General features: G+C 44.1%; 1 protein-coding gene across 1 annotated transcript in view; it reads right to left on the bottom strand.

Moving 5' to 3' along the window:
• Positions 1 to 4: 4 nt before the first annotated feature.
• Positions 5 to 22846, bottom strand: part of LOC311132962 (PHD finger protein 14-like) — a 91656-nt gene continuing 68814 nt past the window's right edge. Inside the window, exon 20 of the mRNA XM_084166356.1 lies at positions 5 to 765. Coding sequence (XP_084022482.1) covers positions 673 to 765 — 93 coding nt within the window. The 3' untranslated portion in view covers positions 5 to 672. The remainder of the gene's footprint in view (positions 766 to 22846) is intronic.

The following is a 22846-nucleotide window of genomic DNA, read 5'->3' as shown; positions in this document are numbered from 1 at the left end:
GTGTTTTTATATTTGATTTCATCTCTGCTGCAAAATACCGCTGCGGTCGGATGCCCCTGAAAACATAACTCTATCACCGAATGAAAACCTTGTCAGTCAGAATACATTGACGTGCTGTTTCATGAAGATCTTATATACAAACCATAGAAATACAATCTCAAATATATAACCTAGAATATATTCTAGATTGTATATTTCTATGATAAAACCTACATGTCAGCGACATCATCTCCAGTTACCATAGTGAGCGTGAGGCTTCAGGTCTGTCCTTTTCAAAAATATATACTATGACTTTAATTCCCTCTAAAATATTCCACAGAACATTCTTTACCAAATACATTCTCTACTCTAAAATATACTGTTCCTCTGGCTACAAAACTAACGTGGGTAGTACCTCTGTGCTCTGTCCCATATCTTACTGAGGAGAAAAGATGAGTTAGCCTGGTCTCAGATCTGTTTGTGCCATCTTGTTTGTGGTAGTCATTAGCTGCAAGACAGCACAAACAGATCGGGACCTGGCTAGAGATGAGCAGTAATGTCAGTAGAACTGAGACACTACAGACTGTCCTGTTACCTACAGATCTTTGAAGTGAAATTGATGAAACTGACCGACCGCTGACCACTAACATTTGATCACTGTGCTCAAGATAAGATCACACTGTTGTTTTTGTTTCAGTTGGGAATTTCAGTTGGGATTTCGTGCTCTGTCGTTTCCTCTTTGACTGAATCGTCCTCTTCGTCCTCCTCACGTTCCTCGTCTTCCTCCTGAAACATAAAACAACATATAATATGGTCAACACATAATATTCAGGCACAGTATTTTCCTCACCTGGGTCCCCAAAATGGGTCTCTGGAAGGTAAAAAATATAAATGCCTTTAGACCACAGTTGGACAAATCACATCCTAACTAACAACCACAAATTCGATTTTTAGAAAGGTCTGTCACAATACCAACAGGAATAAGTAGTTAGTGTTGTTAGGTTAGTGTTGTGCTGTTGTTAGTTAGTGGCATTGTTCAGCAGCCACTTCCTCTTAGAACAAAGAGCTGTAGTCAGGGTGGGCACAGGGAAGGCAGGACTTGACACCCAGCTGATTCAGAAGGGAAGGCAGGACTTGACACCCAGCTGATTCAGAAGGGAAGGCAGGACTTGACACCCAGCTGATTCAGATAGGAAGGCAGGACTTGACACCCAGCTGATTCAAAAGGGAAAGCAGGACTTGACACCCAGCTGATTCAGAAGGGAAGGCAGGACTTGACACCCAGCTGATTCAGAAGGAAAGGCAGGACTTGACACCCAGCTGATTCAGAAGGGAAGGCAGGACTTGACACCCAGCTGATTCAGAAGGAAAGGCAAATTGAAAGTGACGGTGGCGACAGCCGCAACAGTGACTAAATGACTCTGACAGATGCAATTATCTCCTTCTCTAGAGGTTAATATACATACAGAGTTTGAAAATGTAATGACTGCTTTAAGGAGCGTGTGTGTACGTGCAGCTGGACAGACCTATATGAGGTGTAGGTCTAGTGTAGATTCTTGGTGTGGATGTGAAGGCGTGCTGATTCTTCTAACAATGTGTATGGTGTGTAGATGTGGTTCTGTTTCCTCTCACAGTATCCTTATAGTCTCCTCTATATCTAACTACATAGCAGAATGGCTATGGTACATTCCTCAGTGCTCGAAACACCAGTGTAGACTCCCAATTATGGCTGTGACGGTCATAGAATTTTGGATGACGGTTCTTGATCAGTCAATTGACTGCGGTCACCATAATAATCTTTAGAATAGCAAAAAAATATATACAGTACTGGTCAAAAGTTTGGACACACCTACTCATTCAAGGGTTTTTCTTAATTTTTTCTACTATTTTCTACATTGTATAATTATAGTGAAGACATCAAAACTATGAAATAACACATATGGAATCATGTACTAACCAAAACAGTGTTAAACAAATCAAAATATATTTTATATTTGAGATTCTTCAAAGTAGCCACTCTTTGCCTTGATGACAGCTTTGTACACTCTTGGCATTCTCTCAACCAGCTTCATGAGGTAGTCACCTGGAACGCATTTCAATTAACAGGTGTGCCTTGTTAAAAGTTAATTTGTGGAATTTCTTTCCTTCTTAATGCGTTTGAGCCAATTAGTTGTGTTGTGACAAGGTAGGGGTGGTATACAGAAGATAGCCCTATTTGGTAAAAGACCAAGTCCATATTATGTCAAGAACAGCTCAAATAAGCAAAGAGAAACGACAGTCCATCATTACTTTCAGACATGAAGATCAGTCAATCCGGAAAATGTAAAGAACTTTGAAAGTTTCTTCGAGTGCAGTCGCAAAAACCATCAAGCGCTATGATGAAACTGGCTCTCATGAGGACCTGCAAAGAAACCACTACTAAAGGACACCAATAATAAGAAGAGACTTGCTTGGGCAAAGAAACACGAGCAATGGACATTAGACCGGTGGAAATCTGTCCTTTGGTCTGATGAGTCACAATGTGAGATTTTTGGTTCCAACCGCCGTGTCTTTGTGAGACGCAGAGTAGGTGAACGGATGATCTCCGCATGTGTGGTTCCCACCATGAAGCATGGAGGAGATGTGATGGTGTGGGGGTGCTTTGCTGGTGACACTGTCAGTGATTTATTTAGAATTCAAGGCACACTTAACCAGCATGATTACCACAGCATTCTGCAGCGATAAGCCATCCCATCTGGTTTTGTGGGACTATCATTTGTTTTTCAACAGGACAATGACCCAAAACACACCTCCAGGCTGTGTAAGGGCTATTTGACCAAGGATGATGGAGTGCTGGGTCAGATGACCTGGCCACCACAATCACCCAACCTCAACCCAATTGAGATGGTTTGGGATAAGTTGGATGACAGAGTGAAGGAAAAGCAGCCAACAAGTGCTCAGCATATGTGGGAACTCCTTCAAGACTGTTGGAAAAGCATTCCTCATGAAGCTGGTTGAGAGAATGCCAAGAGTGTGCAAAGCTGTCATCAAAGCAAAGGGTGGCTACTTTGAAGAATCTCAAATATAAAATACTTTTTTGGTTACTACATGATTCCATATGTGTGTCCAAACTTTTGACCGGTACTGTATATAAATATATATTTTTAAAGATGCACATTTTCCTCTCTACTCAGTTCCTGACTGCATGTGCTGCTGCTGCAGGGAGGGGGGCATTACCTATGCAACTGAAGACATTTGCTAAAACACCTGGCTTGTTTCAGCAAGGAGCAACACAGTTGGACTCAACCTCACAAATGCGTCGCCGTCCCGACTTCAGTCAGCTGTTCGTTCCACAAACAACACGGTTATGACGGTTCTTTTATTTTCATGACTAACCGTCGGTTACACAGTTATAAAGTCATTGTGCCAGCCCTACTCCCTATGGTAATTATTATAACACAGGAGCAAATCTCCCAAACCTCCCAAGTGCACTTCAACAGCAGCTAATTGGGCTAATTTAGTATCTAAAAATCTACCTCCCACCGGTGAAAAATGCCTTACTCTTTCCTGAACTCAGGATACTTCTCTACCTCCCTCCTTCGCCCGGCCCCCGCCCGTGGGCCGATATAAATATATCGTTGCCGGGGACGACATGTCATGAATCCCGTTCGTCGTACGTATCGGGCCGTGCCATCCACCAAATCTCTCGGACAAGTCTGCCACCATTCACTATCACATCCCCAGCCAGATCTTAAATGGGGAGACAGGAGGCGAGGAGGGGCCAGGCTGGCCGATAGCTAGCGCATGCTAGCAGTCTCATAAACAGCCAGAGTTGGGGCTAAGCGGAGCTACTTAAGTACTATAAATAGACTGACTGGCTGATTTTACTGTACACTACTACACTGCTGCCTGGTCATGTTTTCTGTTAGCAGCTCCAGCAAACACTTAAATACCTCATTTGTCCAGTACAGAAAGTATAGGGAGAGAGAGAGAGGCCTGGAGTATGACGGCACTACACAATATACAGTGAAGAAGCTAAAGAGGGAGGCCTGGAGTATGACGGCACTACACAATATACAGTGAAGAAGCTAAAGAGAGAGGCCTGGAGTATGACGGCACTACACAATATACAGTGAAGAAGCTAAAGAGGGAGGCCTGGAGTATGACAGCACTACACAATATACAGTGAAGAAGCTAAAGAGAGAGGCCTGGAGTATGACGGCACTACACAATATACAGTGAAGAAGCTAAAGAGGGAGGCCTGGAGTATGACGGCACTACACAATATACAGTGAAGAAGCTAAAGAGGGAGGCCTGGAGTATGACGGCACTACAAAATATACAGTGAAGGAGCTAATACTACACAAGTAAAACGTGTTCAGAGAGGGATGGGAGCATTTTCAGTATTTTTACTAGTGTGAAATACTGTACAGAACATGTCTAAATAATTACATGAATAAAAACATGGAAACGTGCTGATATGATCATTACTGCACTGCTGTGGAATTAATTAGAGAAGCCATTGAATTGGAGGACATGAACAATGACAAGTAACTAACAACTACTCTATGCTGTGATGTACCCTTTCCATTACGCCAACAACCATAGGAGTTAGCAAGACAGCACAAATAGATCTGGCACCAAGCTAGGAGAAACCCTGGGCCTGTTCCTCCACAGAAACAGAAGAATGAGATAGTGGGACCCGCCTTGCGTCAGGGCCTTGACAGACAGAGTGATATTTGCTCTGTGAGGAGTGGAGAGGAGAGGAGAGGAGAGGCAGAGAGCCACCAGAAAGAGGTCTTCCCTCAGAGGGCCTGGAGAAAGGGAGAGATCAGTGGAGGAAGAGGGGATAAGAGGGAGAGAGAGAGAAACTGACATGCTCTGGCATTCTGGGATATCTCCATCACTCCCCTCTGGGAGAGAGGTAGGGGGAGAAGGGGATGCAGGGGAAGAGTGAAAGAAAGAGACAGAAAAGGAGAGGGAGAGAGAGACTGTTCCGCCCACACGTACTCTATCTCCATGGGTCCCCAGCCCTCTGGCACCAGCAGCATATACATGTATGATAATGAAATGCCACATTTTTTATTCTAATTGAGTTGGGTGTTCTTAAAGGGCATGCAGAGCCTGTCGTCTACCGCTCTCCTGCTTTCTCACACACTGCTGCTGCTGCTCTCAACATGCACGTCTGGAAGGAAGGAGAGGGGTGGAGAGAGGAGAGAGAGATGGAGACTACTCCCCCCACACAGGAGGAGGAGAGGGGGAGGAGGAGGAGAGTGAGGAGAGGAGAGAAGTGAACCCTAGGTGGCAACAAAGACCCATGGAGCTGCTAATGTGCTTGAGGCTGAGACCCCCACTGCCTGGTAAGAAGAACACAATCGCTCCAAAAGACAAGTGAAACAACCCCCTCCTCCCTCCATCCATCCCTCCCGCCCACACACCCCATGCAGGAAACTTCATAAAGCGGGGATAAAACATAATGCTGTAAAATAAAATGTAAATGTCCAACGCCACATGTCTCGTTCTTTAATGAGCTTTAGCATCGGTCCTTTATCAAGCGGGCGCAGTCCTCAAAAGAATTAGCAGCTAATTAGTAGGACTTCCTTTTTGCTTTGATTGTATTTACTAGTGTGGTTGTCTGCGGTGCACTGTGTGCGTTTGGTGGAGGAAGCGGTGCTATGGTACTGGGTTTCTTTGATAGGTGCTGCTGGGTGGTTCTAAGGGGTTTACAGCATCCCTGCAAGGTATTGATGGTCCTAGCACCACATGAAAAAACCCACGGTGTGAAAAACATTAAAGCATACAAATAACTAATGATTAAAACACCTCATATGGCCCAAACTATTGTCCAACAGAGAGCGTACAAAGACAGACACTGGTGTGAAGCCTTGCGTGTATTCATACAGTCATCAAACACTCTCCTTTTACAAAGACTATATTTTTGTCCTTTTGAAAGGGACAGATGAATTCTAATGGCACAAAACTAATTGATTAAGCCAATGAAGAGTGTTGTGTCTGTGTGTGTGAGTGAGTTAGGAAGAAAGACTGAGAAAGAAATAGTGTATGTGTGTGTGTTAGTGTATAAGCATGAAATGTGTGTATGAACTTCTTTGTATGTGTGTGTGAGTGTGTGAGTGCATGTACTGTATGTGTGTGTGTGTATGTGTGTCAGTGTATGAGCATGAATGTGTGTATGAACGTGTGTGTGTGTGTGTGTGTGTGTGTATGAGCGTGGGAGTTTATGAGCATGAGAGTGTGTGTGTGTGTGTATGAATGTGTACACTGGTGTGATTTAAAGCCTCTGTTGACATTCAGGAGAGGACACAATAGCATTGGTTGGGTCATAAACAGTGGTTTCATTAGCCCGTTCAGACTGTGCGTTACATTGAACCACCTCTCACCCATACACACCGCATCTTCTCCTCTACCTCGCTCTTCTCTTCTCCGGTCCTGTTCTTCCTCTCTTTTTCTTCCCCTCTTCTCTCTTCCCTACTCCTCTCCCTCTCCTCGTCTTCCTCTGCGTCCCTACACCCCACCGCCTAGCCAAACCAGTCACCAGAAAGCAGCACAATTAAATTTCATGACTGGGCATATTTGTGATTCCCATTTCGTTTATTACAAAGGGCATTCATTAATCTCCCTTCTTTTCCGAGAAGCGGATTTCCATTTTAGTGAGGCGTGACAGATACTGAGGTGAGCCTACCAGGCCAGGCTTAATTTAATCAGAGGTAAAATGCACAAGCGGGAGGTTTTTTATCCTCTGTTTGATAAGAGTTGATGCTCACAGGGAAAATATATGGTGGTGGTGGCGGCGTGTGTGTGTGTGAGTGTGTGTGTGAGGGGGAGAAGAGAAGGAATTTCTCTCAGTTTCCAATTTGAACCATTTAAAATGTGGCACTAAATCATAAATAAAGGCTAAAGTCAAAGTGCTTGGTAGGAATCTGTGGGCCAAATTGGACCAAGTGCCCCCTCCATTATCTCTGAGTAATGGAAAGGAGACACAAAGAAATCAGGAACAAATAAAAACAACAGAAACCTCAGAGAAGCTGGAAATTAGGGACCAGAGGACAAGTCAATGGAAAGCCTGGCAGGTTGAGGGATTGCTGACTGGTGAATGTGGCTATTAGCGCTGAGCGATTAACCGACATTTCGGTTATTTTGTCTTTTTAGATAACTCATTGACCTACGTCTGTTTATTTGAATTGCTTTTCGTTCTGTTTTTTTTTTCTGTGAGCTCGATGTGCAGTTTCTGTAGAGATAAATCCAATCAAGCCTTAACAGTGTGAGATGTAGTAGGATGTTGTAGTTTCCAACAGGCCACTATTCTACATAGTTAAACAAGTACACAGAAAACAAGTAAATTAACTAAAATGACAATAATCCATTGCGCGTCGGAGCAGACACAGAGACTGAGAGAAAAGAGAACACAATATCTAGAGGGATAGAAAGCAGTTGCTTTGCGAGCCTGAAAATACATGATATCAGTGATTGATAGTTGGTATTCAGCAGTCATAAAGTATGCCCTATTTATTTTGAAGAACTACTAAAATAGTGATTTTGTCAGACAGCACAGGCAGGAGCTCTATAGAGATGAGATGATGACTTGGAATGAAATAACGAAGTAATCAAATAAAACAAATATTCTATTAAAGTAAAGTAATGTGAATAAATGATGGTTAAGAAGTGATATGCAGTAATGGGCAGTCACTACCTTCATAGGACTTTTATTAATCGTTTTATTCTGTGTTGTTACAGCATTCAACCCACATAATGTATAGTGCATGTAATGTCAAAAAATGTATCGAAAACTAAATCGAAAACCGTGATTATTCGAAACTGAACCAACCTCAAAAAAAGTATCACTCAGCACTAATGACTATGGAGGACTGGAAGGAGCACTGGGCTGAATCCCAAGAATCTATTATTGACAGTGCACTTGTTGACAGGAACAAGTGCACACTTCAGGAGTAATAATTCATTATTGGGACATACACCTAGAGAGGTACTATATGGTGATTAAACTATAGGACACTACACTAGAGAGGTACTGTACTGCTGACTGGTCATCTGACTACACTAGAGATGTACTGTACTGCTGACTGGTCAGCTGACTACACTAGAGATGTACTGTACTGCTGACTGGTCATCTAACTACAGGAGACTAGAGAGGTACTGTAATGCTGCCTGGTCATCCAACTACAGGAAGCTACAGTAATGAGTCATTGCCACAGAATTATTGGGGTGCCACTTCCTTATAGGCTACCTCTCGGTGCTCATCATAAATGCTTCCCCACATCGTGTGAGACGGGTGCTCATCATAATGGTTCCTCTCGTGTGATGGAAGACGGGTGATCATCAAGGTTCCACAGGAATGGAGACTTCAGGAAGGTACATCTAGTCTATGAAGCCTCTTCAGGAAAGTATAGTCTCTCTCTCTCTATGAATACTATTATATTATCAACGAGAGTATAGTCTCTCTCTCTCTCGGAAAACTATTATATTATCAACAAGAGAGTATAGTCTCTCTCTCTCTCAATTCAATTCCATTTAAGGGCTTTATTGGCATGGGAAACATATGTTAACATTGCCAAAGCAAGTGAAGTAGATAGTAAACAAAAGTGAAATAAAAAATAAATATTAACAGTAAACATTACAGTTCTAAAAGAATAAAGACATTTCAAATGTCATATTATGTATAAATACAGTGTTGTAACAATGTACAAATAGTTAAAGTACAAATGGGAAAATAAATAAACAAAAATATGGGTTGTTTTTAGAATGGTGTTTGTTGTTCACTGGTTGCCCTTTTCTTGTGGCAACAGGTCACACATGTCTCTCTCTATTTATATATGAAGACTATTATATAATCAACAGGAGAGTATAGTCAATTCAATTTCAATTCAATTCAATTCAATTTAAGGGCTTTATTTGCATGGGAAATGTATGTTAACATTGCCAAAGCAAGTGAAGTAGATAGTAAACAAAAGTGAAATAAACAATAAATATTAACAGTAAACATTACACTCAGAATTTCCAAAAGAATAAAGACCTTTCAAATGCCACTATTATATAATCAACAAGAGAGTCCAGTCTCTCTCTCTCTCTCTCTCTCTCTCTCTCTCTCTCTCTCTCTCTCTCTCTCTCTCTCTCTCTCTCTCTCTCTCTCGCTCTCTCTCTCTCTCTCTCTCTCTCTCTCCCTCTCTCCCTCTCTCCCTCCCTCCCTATGAAGACTAATATATTATCAACAGGACAGTATAGTCTCTCTCTCACTCTCTCTCTCTCTCTCTCTCTCTCTCTCTCTCTCTCTCTCTCTCTCTCTCCCTCTCTCTCTCTCTCTCTCTCTCTCTCTCTCTCTCTCTCCCTCTCTCCCTCTCTCCCTCCCTCCCTATGAAGACTAATATATTATCAACAGGACAGTATAGTCTCTCTCTCACTCTCTCTCTCTCTCTATGAAGACTATTATATTATGAACAAGAGAGTATAGTCTCTCTCTATAGGACTCTATAGGACTACAGGAAAAAAAAGAGGACTGAGCACGCCCCCATTCTCATCGACGGGACTGTAGTGGAACAGGTTGAGAGCTTCAAGTTCCTTGGTGTTCACATCACCAACGAACTATCATGGTCCAAACACACCAAGACAGTCGTGAAGAGGGCACGACAAAGCCTATTCCCCCTCAGGAGACTGAAAAGATTTGGCATGGGTCCTCAGATCCTCAAAAAATTCTACAGCTGCACCATCGAGAGCATCCTGACTGGTTGCATCACCGCCTGGTATGGCAATTGCTTGGCCTCCGACCGCAAGGCACTACAGAGGGTAGTGCGTACGGCCCAGTACATCACTGGGGCCAAGCTTCCTGCCATCCAGGTACCTCTATACCAGGCAGTGTCAGAGGAAGGCCCTCAAAATTGTCAAAGACTCCAGCCACCCTAGTCATAGACTGCTCTCTCTGCTACCGCATGGCAAGCGGTACCGGAGTGCCAAGTCTAGGTCCAAAAGACTTCTCAACAGCTTCTACCCCCAAGCCATAAGACTCCTGAACAGCTAATCATGGCTACCCGGACTATTTGCACTGCCCCACCACCCCATCCTTTTACGCTGCTGCTACTCTGTTAATTATTTATGCATAGTCACTTTAACTCTACCCACATGTACATATTACTTCAACTACCTCAACTAGCCGGTGCCCCCGCACATTGACTCTGCACCGGTACCCCCCTGTATATATAGCCTCCCTACTGTTATTTTATTTTACTTCTGCTCTTTTTTTCTCAACACTTTTTTTGTTGTTGTTTTATTTTTACTTTTTTGTTAAAAATAAATGCACTGTTGGTTAAGGGCTGTAAGTAAGCATTTCGCTGTAATGTCTGCACCTGTTGTATTCGGCGCATGTGGCCAATAACATTTGATTTGATTTGATTTGATATCTAATCTATTATATTATCAACAGGAGTGTACAGTCTCTCTCTCTCTCTCTCTCTCTCTCTCTCTCTCTCTCTCTCTCTGACTACTATTATATTATCAACAGGAGAACATAGTCTCTTTCTCTCTCTCTCTCTATGAAGACTATTATATTATGAACAGGAGAGTATAGTCTCTCTTTCTCCCTATGAAGACGATATTATACACAGGAGAGTATAGTCTCTCTCTATATAGTCTATTATATTATCAACAGGAGTGTACAGTCTCTCTCTCTCTCTCTCTCTCTCTCTCTATGAAGACTATTATATTATCAACAGGAGAGTATAGTCTCTTTCTCTCGCTCTCTCTCTGTCTCTCCCTATGACGACTATTATATTATCAACAGGAGAGTATAGTCTCTCTCTCTCTCCCTATGAAGACTATTATATTATCAACAGGAGAGTAGTCTCTCTCTCTCTCTCTCTCTCTCTCTCTGAAGACTATTATATTATCAACAGGAGAGTATAGTCTCTCTCTCTCTCCCTATGAAGACTATTCTAGTAAAACAGGAGTATAGTCTCTCTATATATAGTCTATTATATTGTCAACAGGAGTGTACAGTCTCTCTCTCTCTCTATCTTTCTCTCTCTATGAATACTATTATATTCTCAACAGGAGAGTATTGTCTCTCTCTCCCTATGAAGACAATTATATTATCAACAGGAGAGTATAGTCTCTCTCTCTCTCTCTCGCTCTCTCTCCCTATGAAGACTATTATATTATCAAGAGGAGAGTACAGTCCTCTCTCTCTCTCTCTCTCTCTCTCTCTCTCTCTCTCTATGAATACTATTATATTATCAACAGGAGAGTACAGAGGTGTCCTCTCACCCAGGAAATGTTTTAGGTTGAGGAAGTGGGTCACAACCGTGCGTAAGGGTCTACCTTCAGACGCAGTTTATATTAATAGTATTTTTTCTGGCACTGGAGCTTTTTGAGTTTTGCTATTGGTCTCTTTCTTTGCTGGCTTTCTCCCACTTCTTATGGAGACTCTTCGGGTAGGCTCACTTAATATAAATGGCGCCAGAGATGCGGGAAAGAACAGTCTGTTGGGTGAATATGTCAAACAAACAAAAAAGTACAGGTGTTGTTTCTGCAGGAGATGCATAGTGATGTGGTGAATGAAGTCGATTGGGGGCTCTGGTGGAAAGGGGCAAGTGTGCTGAGCCATGGAACAAATGTTAGTGCAGGGGTGGCAGTCCTTTTTGCACCGGGACTGGCCATAAAAATGTGCTCCTCAAAGGAGGTGTGTAGGGGTAGACTGCTTGTAGTAAAAGCAGAAATTAACAACGGGGTTTTGTCCTTATAAATGTGTATGTGCCTAACACAGGGATAGAGAGGCGGCTTCTGTTTGGGTGTCTTAGACAGGAACTCTCACAGGTAGCGCCTGAGGAGACGCTGGTGGTCGGCGGGGACTGGAACTGTACAATGGATTTTACGAAATACAGAAATGGGGAGGAGCCTCATTCAGGCTCAGTGGGGGTGTTAAGGGACATCATTAATCAGTTTGACCTAGTGGATGTTTGGAGAACTAGACATCCCAACACAAGACAGTATACATGGGTGAAGGTCTTTGGGGCAAGGGCGAGTGCAGCCCGACTCGATCAGTTTTACATGTCCAGGAATCAGAGCAATAGGCTGCATTTCCCTGGTGGGTTTTTCGGATCACCACATAACAATGGCTCGGCTGTCTATTCCACCAGGGCCTCGGCAGGCATCCTATTGGAAGTTTAATGTAAAGCACTTACAAGATGCCACTTTTTGCTCAGGTTTCCTGACTTTTTGGGAAAGGTAGGGGCAGCAGAGAGAGGAGTATGAGTCTCTGAGTCAATGGTGGGATGTGGGAAAAGTCCAAATTCGGCTTTTCTGTCAACAGTGTACAGCTCTCTCATCCTCAGAGGCTAGTAGAGTATTGGGGGAACTCGAGCGTAGTATCAGTGAAGTGGAGGTAGGGCTGGTGGGGCAAGGCAGTGTAGGCCTCCAGGCTAATTTAGCTGAATTACGAAGTGACCTGGGCAGTTTCTTCCAGGTTAAAGCAAAGGGAGCACTTGTAAGAGCTAGGTTCTCCATGCTCAAGGAGATGGATGCCCCCAGCTCCTTCTTCTTTGGTTTGGAAAGACAGAGCGGTGAAGCCAAGGGTATGCATTGTCTACAGCTGGGAGGGATGGGAGGATGACCTCTGTGGTGGGGGAGATGCGGGAGCGGACTGTGGAGTTTTATACTGAGTTGTATAGGGCAGAACTGTGTGATCATATGTGTGCTCAGGTTTTGTTTGCAGAACTCCCTAAGCTCTCTCTGGCACAGAGGGATGAAATGGACATTCCCCTGTTGTCCCATGAACTGGCAGAGGCCGTAACCCAGATGTCCCCTGGCCATGCACCGGGGGTCGATGGACTCCCAGTGGAGTTTTATAAAAAATTCTGGGGAATAATTGGATTGGACTTCTTTTGCGTGTTGCATGAGTGCGTCGGGGTAGGAGAGTTGCCGATGAGCTGTCGTCGGGTGGCTCTGACTCTCCTGCCCAAGAAAGGGGACTTAAGAACTGGAGGCCTGTGGCATTGCTCTGTGCGGACTATAAGATATTTGCCAAGTTCCTCTGTAACAGTCCCATCTGGACTCTATAGTACACAAGGACTAGACATATTGTGTACCGGGACGCTCAATCACAGACAACTTGTTCTTAAATCAGGGACATGTACGGACTTGTCGAGAGTTTCTTATGTGAACTTTGGACTGGTCTCTTTAGACCAAGAGAAGGCTTTTGATAGAGTGGACCACGAGTATCTGTTTAATGTGATATCTGTGTTTGGGTATGGGGAAAGGATTTTGGCCTGTGTGAAGATGTTGTATGCTGGGGTGTCATGTATGGTCATGGTGGGAGGGGGGCTCAGTAGGCCAGTCTGGGTGAGGCAGGGCATTAGACAAGGATGTCCTCTATCGGGGCAGTTATATATACTAGCCATTGAGCCTTTTTTGGGCCTGCTACGCAGGAGACTGCAGGAAGTGTGCTGGACAGGCATGGGTGTGTTGACAGGTATAGCAGTGTCGGCATATGCAGATGATGTTTCTGTGATGGTCAGGGATGGGCAGGATAGGCACGCACTAGAGACTAGTCTGATGGTGTACGAGGGAGCTACATCAGCTAAGGTGAACTGGGGCAAGAGCAAAGCTCTGTTATGTGGGGTATGGAGGGATAGGGCCCCCCCTCTGCTTCCAGGGGGTTTGCAGTAGGGTTGTGAAGGGCTTAATATTTTGGGGGTGTACCTGGGCTCGGAGAGCAACGCAAGCTGGTGGATTTTTTCTGGTCGGGCCATCACTGGCTGAGGGCGGCAGTGTTGTATACGTCTGTCCACGAAGGAGGACAGGGTCTGGTGGAACTGGAGAGCAGGGAGGCTGCATTCCGACCAAAGGCGGCGCAGAGACTGCTGTGCCATACTGATATCAGCTGGAGGGAACCAGCATGCGCGCTGCTGAGGAGAGCTGGTGTATTAGGGTTGGACCGGCAGCTATTCCTCATGAGGCTAGAGAGGCTGAGTACAGCAGGTCTCTCTGATTTTTACTCTGCGGTGCTGAGGGCCTGGCAGCTGCTAAGGCCCACACGAGAAGGGGGTGTGGAGCCTGGGCTGTGGGTGTGGGAGGAGCCTATCTTCCACAACCCATCCATCCTTTTGAGATCGGTTCAGTCGGCCACTGATGGCAGCGGGTTTACTAAGGCTGGGTGACCTGCGGCTGCTGGGGGAGGAGAGGTAAAAAAAGTCCTGGCACAAGTCCTGGCACAACAAACAGGACTAACATCTCTTAGACTACTGGAGAGATTCCTGGGGGAGGTCCAGGAGGCACTGTCTGAGCCGGTAAGGGGGGTGTTCGAGAGGCCAAAGCGGGAGGGGCCACCAATGTTTCCACCACTGCAGGTGATGGCAGAGACTGGGGACTGGCAAGGGGGTCTGGAGGACTTGTTCGATTTTAACACTCCGAGTTTGAGGGAGTTTGAGGGAGTAGGAGGTAAAGCCCTCTACAATCTCTGCATTAAGGTGAGGAACATTAGGAGCCTAACAGGAGTGAAGGCACATCCGTGGCAGGGGGTATGTGGGGCGGAGAGTATGGCGGGTTTTAGATGGAGGGGGCTCTACAAACTCCCAGTACCAGAGAGGTCAGGGGACCTCCAGTGGAGGGTTCTACATGGAGCCCTGGCCACTAACAGCTGGTTGGCATGGGTCGACCCGGGAGTCGGACAGGGGTATCCTTTCTGTGTCATGAGTGAAACTGTGCATCATGTGTTTTCTGTGTGCGCCACGTTAATGCCATTAATGTCTCTGTTGGAATGTCTGTGTGAGAGGTTGGGGGTGGAGTTTACTGTCGGGATGTTTATAATGGGGTACAGGTATTCGAATAAAGAAAAGACCAAATGTGTGTTGTTTAATTTTCTGTTTGCTCAGGCAAAGTTGGCTATTTGACTAACAAGGAGGAACAGGGACCATATTTAATGGGATGGTCTCTGCACGCCTTAGGGTGGAATTTGAGTTCTATCAAATGATAAAAAGTGTGGAGATGTTTCAGGAGATATGGTGTGTCGGGGTCTGTACAGCTGGGGAAGGTGGGTTGGATATACGGTTGTATAAGTGGTGAGGTTTTGGTTATTGTGATGTGTGGTGTGGTGTTGTTTTGTATCGTGGGGTAGAGGGCAAGGTGAGTATGCAGCACAGGGGATATTTGTTTTAATGAAATGAGGATGTATCATTAAAGAAAGACAAAAAGTATCTCTCTCCCTATGAAAACTATTATAAACAGGAGAGTAAACTCTCTCTCTATATAGACCATTATATTATCAACAGGAGAGTATAGTCTCTCTCTCTCTCTCTCTCTGAAGACTATTATATTATCAACAGGAGAGTATAGTCTCTTGCTCTTTCCCATGAAGACTATTATATTTTCAACAGCAGAGTATAGTCTCTCTCTCTCTCTCTCTCTCTCTCTCTCTCTCTCTCTCTCTCAATTCAATTCAATTCAATGTAAGGGCTTTATTGGCATGGGAAACGTATGTTAACATTGCCAAAGCAAGTGAAGTAGATAGTAAACAAAAGTGAAATAAACAATACATATTAACAGTATATATTACACTCAGAAGTTCCAAAAGAATAAAGACATTTCAAATGTCATATTATGTATATATACAGTGTTGTAACAATGTGCAAATAGTTAAAGTACAAATGGGAAAATAAACAAACATACATGTGGGTTTTATTTACAATGGTGTTTGTTCTTCACTGGTTGCCCTTTTCTTGTGGCAACAGGTCACACATCTTGCTGCTGTGATGGCACACTGTGTTTTTTCACCCAGTAGATAAGGGAGTTTATCAAAATTGGGTTTGTTTTCTAATTCTTTGTGGATCTCTGTAATCTGAGGGAAATATGTGTCTCTAATATGGTCATACATTTGGCAGGAGGTTAGGAAGTGCAGCTCAGTTTCCACCTCATTTTGTGGGCAGTGTGCACATAGCCTGTCTTCTCTTGAGAGCCAGGTCTGCCTACGGCGGCCTTTCTCAATAGCAAGGCTATGCTCACTGAGTCTGTACATAGTCAAAGCTTTCCTTAAGTTTGGTCAGTCAGAGTGGTCAGGTATCCTGCTACTGTGTACTCTCTGTTTAGAGCCAAATAGCATTCTCGTTTGCTCTGTTTTTTTGTTAATTCTTTCCAATGTGTCAAGTAATTCTCTTTTTGTTTTCTCATGATTTGGTGGTTCTAATTGTGTTGTTGTTGTTGTCCTGGGGCTCTGCGGGGTCTGTTACAGTGAGGGAAAACAGTATTTGATCCCCTGCTGATTTTGTACGTTTGCCCACTGACAAAGACATGATCAGTCTATAATTTTAATGGTAGGTTTATTTGAACAGTGAGAGACCGAATAACAACAACAAAAATCCTGAAAAACGCATGTCAAAAATATTATAAATTGATTTGCATTTTAATGAGGGAAATAAGTATTTGACCCCTCTGCAAAACATGACTTACAGTGGGGAGAACAAGTATTTGATACACTGCCGATTTTGCAGGTGTTCCTACTTACAAAGCATGTAGAGGTCTGTAATTTTTATCATAGGTACACTTCAACTGTGAGAGACGGAATCTAAAACAAAAATCCAGAAAATCACATTGTATGATTTTTAAGTAATTAATTTGCATTTTATTGCATGACATAAGTATTTGATCACCTACCAACCAGTAAGAATTCCGGCTCTCACAGACCTGTTAGTTTTTCTTTAAGAAGCCCTCCTGTTCTCCACTCATTACCTGTATTAACTGCACCTGTTTGAACTTGTTACCTGTATACAAGACACCTGTCCACACACTCAATCAAACAGACTCTAACCTCTCCACAATGGCCAAGACCAGAGAGCTGTGTAAGGACATCAGGGATAAAATTGTAGACCTGCACAAGGCTGGGATGGGCTACAGGACAATAGGCAAGCAGCTTGGTGAGAAGGCAACAACTGTTGGCGCAATTATTAGAAAATGGAAGAAGTTCAAGATGACGGTCAATCATCCTCGGTCTGGGGCTCCATGCAAGATCTCACCTCGTGGGGCATCAATGATCATGAGGAAGGTGAGGGATCAGCCCAGAACTACACGGCAGGACCTGGTCAATGACCTGAAGAGAGCTGGGACCACAGTCTCAAAGAAAACCATTAGTAACACACTACGCCGTCATGGATTAAAATCCTGCAGCGCACGCAAGGTCCCCCTGCTCAAGCCAGCTCATGTCCAGACCCGTCTGAAGTTTGCCAATGACCATCTGGATGATCCAGAGGAGGAATGGGAGAAGGTCATGTGGTCTGATGAGACAAAAATTGAGCTTTTTGGTCTAAACTCCACTCACCGTGTTTGGAGGTAGAAGAAGAATGAGTACAACCCCAAGAACACCATCCCAACCGTGAAGCATGGTGGTGGAAACATCATTCTTTGGGGATGCTTTTCTGCAAAGGGGACAGGACGACTGCACCGTATTGAGGGGAGGATGGATGGGGCCATGTATCGCGAGATCTTGGCCAACAACCTCCTTCCCTCAGTAAGAGCATTGAAGATGGGTCATGGCTGGGTCTTCCAGCATGACAACGACCCGAAACAAACAGCCAGGGCAACTAAGGAGTGGCTCCGTAAGAAGCATCTCAAGGTCCTGGAGTGGCCTAGCCAGTCTCCAGACCTGAACCCAATAGAAAATCTTTGGAGGGAGCTGAAAGTCCGTATTGCCCAGCGACAGCCCCGAAACCTGAAGGATCTGGAGAAGGTCTGTATGGAGGAGTGGGCCAAAATCCCTGCTGCAGTGTGTGCAAACCTGGTCAAGACCTACAGGAAATGTATGATCTCTGTAATTGCAAACGAAGGTTTCTGTACCAAATATTAAGTTCTGCTTTTCTGATGTATCAAATACTTATGTCATGCAATAAAATGCAAATGAATTACTTAAAAATCATACAATGTGATTTTCTGGATTTTTGTTTTAGATTCTGTCTCTCACAGTTGAAGTGTACCTATGATAAAATTACAGACCTCTACATGCTTTGTAAGTAGGAAAACCTGCAAAATCGGCAGTGTATCAAATACTTGTTCTCCCCACTGTAGTACTTGGTGGCAAAACCCTTGTTGGCAATCACAGAGGTCAGACGTTTCTTGTAGTTGGCCACCAGGTTTGCATACATCTCAGGAGGGATTTTGTCCCACTCCTCTTTGCAGATCTTCTCCAAGTCATTAAGGTTTGGAGCCTGACGTTTGGCAACTCGAACCTTCAGCTCCCTCCACATATTTTCTATGGGATTAAGGTCTGGAGACTGGCTAGGCCACTCCAGGACCTTCATGTGCTTCTTCTTGAGCCACTCTTTTCTTGCCTTGGCCGTGTGTTTTGGTTCATGCTGGAATATCCACCCACGACCCATTTTCATTGCCCTGGCTGAGGGAAGGAGGTTCTGACCCAAGATTTGACGGTGCATGGCCCCGTCCATCGTTCCTTTGATGTGGTGAAGTTGTCCTGTCCCCTTAGCAGAAAAACACCCCCAAAGCATAATGTTTCCACCTCCATGTTTGACGGTGGGGATAGTGTTCTTGGGGTCATAGGCAGCATTCCTCCTCCTCCAAACACGGCGAGTTGAGTTGATGCCAAAGAGCTCCATTTTGGTCTCATCTGACCACAACACTTTCACCCAGTTCTCCTCTGAATCATTCAGATGTTCATTGGCAAACTTCAGACGGGCCTGTATAGGTGCTTTCTTGAGCAGGGGGACCTTGCGGGCGCTGCAGGATTTCCGTCCTTCATGGAGTAGTGTGTTACCAATTGTTTTCTTGGTGACTATGGTCCCAGCTGCCTTGAGATCATTGACAAGATCCTCCCGTGTAGTTCTGGGCTGATTCCTCACCATTCTCATGATCATTGCAACTCCACGAGGTGAGATCTTGCATGGAGCCCCAGGCCGAGGGAGATTGACAGTTCTTTTGTGTTTCTTCCATTTGCGAATAATCACACCAACTGTTGTCACCTTCTCACCAAGCTGCTTGGCGATGGTCTTGTAGCCCATTCCAGCCTTGTGTAGGTCTACAATCTTGTCCCTGAAATCCTTGGAGAGCTCTTTGGTCTTGGCCATGGTGGAGAGTTTGGAATCTGATTGATTGCTTCTGTGGACAGGTGTCTTTTATACAGGTAACAAGCTGAGATTAGGAGCACTCCCTTTAAGAGTGTGCTCCTAATCTCAGCTCGTTACCTGTATAAAAGGCACCTGGGAGCCAGAAATCTTTCTGATTGAGAGGGGGTCAAATACTTATTTCCCTCATTAAAATGCAAATCAATTTATAACATTTTTGACATTCGCTTTTCTGGATTTTTTTGTTGTTATTCTGTCTCTCACTGTTCAAATAAACCTACCATTAAATTATAGACTGATCATTTCTTTGTCAGTGGGCAAACGTACAAAATCAGCAGGGGATCAAATACTTTTTTCCCTCACTGTAAGTTCCAAAGGAATAGAGACATTTCAAATGTCATATTATTGTAATATGCAGTGTTGTAACGATGTGCAAATAGTTAAAGTTGAAAATATAGAAACATAAATATCGGTTGAATTTACAATGGTGTTTGTTCTTCACTGGTTGCCCTTTTCTTGTGGCAACAGGTCACACATCTTGCTGCTGTGATGGCACACTGTGGTAATTGGATTTGTTTTCAAATTCTTAGTGGGAATATGTAATCTGATGTGTGTCTCTAATATGGTCATACATTTGGCAGGAGGTTAGGAAGTGCAGCTCAGTTTCCACCTCATTTTGTGGGCAGTGTGCACATAGCCTGTCTTCTCTTGAGAGCCAGGTCTGCCTACGGCAGCCTTTCTCAATAGCAAGGCTATGCTCACTGAGTCTGTACATAGTCAAAGCTTTCCTTAAGTTTGGGTCAGTCACAGTAGTCAGGTATTCTGCCACAATGTTCTCTCTGTTTAGAGCCAAATAGCATTCTCGTTTGCTTGTTTATTTTTGTTAATTCTTTCCAAGTAATGATCTTTTAGTTTTCTCATGATTCGGTTGGGTCTAATTGTGTTGCTGTCCAGGGGCTCTGTGGGGTATGTTATTGTTTGTGAACAGAGCCCCAGGGCCAGCTTGCTTAGGGGACTCTTCTCCAAGTTCATCTCTCTGTAGGTGATGGCTTTGTTATGGAAGTTTTGGGAGTCGCTTCCTTTTAGGTGGTTGTAGAATTTAACGGCTCTTTTCTGGATTTTGATAATTAGTGGGTATCGGCCTAATTCTTATCTGCATGCATTATTTGGTGTTTTACGTTGTACACTGGGGATATTTTTGCAGAATTCTGCATGCAGAGTCTCGATTTGGTGTTTGTCCCATTTTGTGAATTCTTGGTTGGTGAGCGGACCCCAGACCTCACAACCATAAAGGGCAATTGGTTCTACAACTGATTCAAGTATTTTTAGCCAGATCCTAATTGGTATGTCGAATTTTATGTTCCTTTTGATGGCATAGAAGGCCCTTCTTGCCTTGTCTCTCAGATCGTTCACAGCTTTGTGGAAGTTAACTGTGGCGCTTTATCGCACTGCTTTGCTTTATCTTGGCCAGGTCACAGTTGTAAATGAGAACTTGTTCTCAACTGGCTTACCTGGTTAAATAAAGGTTAAATAAAAATACAAATAAAAAAGGCAGAGGAATGTATAGTTTTTTGTGTGCTCTAGGGCAACAGTGTCTAGATGGAATTCGTATTTGTGGTCCTGGCAACTGGACCTTTTTTGGAACACCATTATTTTAGTCTTACTGAGATTTACTGTCAGGGCCCAAGTCTAACAGAATCTGTGCAGAAGATCTAGGTGCTGCTGTAGGCCCTCCTTGGTTGGGGACAGAAGCACCAGATCATCAGCAAACAGTAGATATTTGACTTCAGATTCCAGTAGTGTCACGACTTCCTCCGAAGCTCCACCTCTCCTTGTTCGGGCAGGCTTCGGCGTTCGTCGTCACCGGCCTTCTAGCCACTGCCGCTCCTCATCTCATCATTCCATTTGTTTTGTCTTGTTTATTACACACACCTGGTTCATATCCCCTCATCAGTACCTGTATAAGTGTTCCCTCTGCCCCCTTGTCTTTGTGTGTGATTGTTTATTGTGGAGGATAGAGAAGCTCGATGGAGCTCTGTGTATTTTGTATCACCGGGATATTTCTCTGTGTGCCTTGTATTTCCAGTGCGCCTATTATGCGCACTAGAGAGTTTTGATGCATTTCTGCGTAACTCTGTAATTGCGGAATAAAGCCTGTTATTCTGTGATTTACCCTCCTGCGCCTGACTCCTTCGACATCACCTCATCACAAGTAGGGTGAGGGCGGGTGCTGACGACTGTTCAATTGCCCTCGCCAATTCATTGATATACTGTATATGTTGAAGAGCGTGGGGCTCAAGCTGCACCCCTGTCTCACCCAATGGCTCTGTGGAAAGAAATGTTTGTGTTTTTTTGCCAATTTTAACAGCACACTTGTTGTTTGTGTACATGGATTTCATAATGTTGTATGTTTTCCCCCAACACCGCTTTCCATCAATTTGTATAGCAGACCCTCATGCCAAATTGAGTCAAACGCTTTTTTGAAATCAACAAAGCATGAAAAGACTGCCTTGGGTTTTTATGTTTATCAATTAAGGTGTGCAGGGTGAATACGTGGTCTGTCGTACGGTAATTTAGTAAAAAGCCAATTTGACATTTTCTCAGTATATTGTTTTCACTGAGGAAATGTAAGAGTCTGCTGTTAATGATAATGCAGAGGATTTCCCCAAGGTTGCTGTTGACGCATATACCACGGTAGTTATTAGGATCAAATTTGTCTCCACTTTTGTGGATTGGGGTGATCAGTCCAGAGCTGAAGATGATGTTAAAGAGTTTAAGTATAGCCACTTGGAATTTGTGGTCTGTATATTTTATCATTTCATTTAGGATACCATCAACACCACAGGCCTTTTTGGGTTGGAGGGTTTGTATTTTGTCCTGTAGTTCATTCAATGTAATTGGAGAATCCAGTGGATTCTGGTAGTCTTTAATAGCTGATTCTAAGATTTGCATTTGATCACATATATGTTTTTGCTGTTTGTTCTTTGTTATAGAGCCAAAAAGATTGGATAAGTTATTGTTTTTTTGTGGTACTTTCTACCCCTTTTTCTCCTTAATTTTGTGATATCCAATTTGTAGTTACAGTCTTGTCCCATCGCTGCAACTCCCGTACGGACTCGGGAGAGGCGAAGGTCGAGAGCCATGAGTCCTCCGAAACACGACCCCGCCAAGCCGCACTGCTTCTTGACATACTGCTCGCTTAACCCGGAAGCCAGCCGCACCAATGTGTCGGAGGAAACACTGTATAGCTGGCGACCGAAGTCAGCGTGCATGTGCCCGGCTGCCACAAGGAGTCGCTAGAGCGCAATGGGACGAGGACATCCCAGCCGGCCAAATCCTCCCCTAACCCAGACGACGCTGGGCCAATTGTGCGCCGCCTCATGGGTCTCCCGGTCGCGGCCGGCTGCGACACAGCCCGGGATCGAATCCGGATCTGTAGTGACGCCTCTAGCACTGTGACGCCTTAGACAGCTGCGCCCCTCTGGAGGCCCTCGAGAAGTGGTTTATCCATACATATCCGTTTTGGAAAAATCACTCTTTCTGTTGTTGTTTGTTTATTGTCCCAAGTTTCCTAGAAGTGGTTAGATTCTATGGATTCTTGAATTACATTGAGCTGATTTCTGACGTGCTGTCCTTCTTTTTCCATGGTGTATTTCTGTATTGTTTTAGTGAGTCACCATAGTGATGGTGTAGGTTCAGGGTTTCTGGGTCTCTATGTTTTTGGTTGGATAGCTTTCTCAATTTCTTTCTTAGGTTTTAGCATTCTTAATTTTCTTAGGTTGTCTGCTTGAAATTTTTAGATTTGATAG

Source organism: Coregonus lavaretus (assembly GCF_964263955.1).
Source record: "Coregonus lavaretus genome assembly, chromosome: 7".
Lineage (NCBI taxonomy): Eukaryota > Metazoa > Chordata > Actinopteri > Salmoniformes > Salmonidae > Coregonus > Coregonus lavaretus.
The sequence above is the reverse complement of the archived record's forward strand: the minus strand, read 5'-3'. Positions and strand labels throughout refer to the sequence as shown.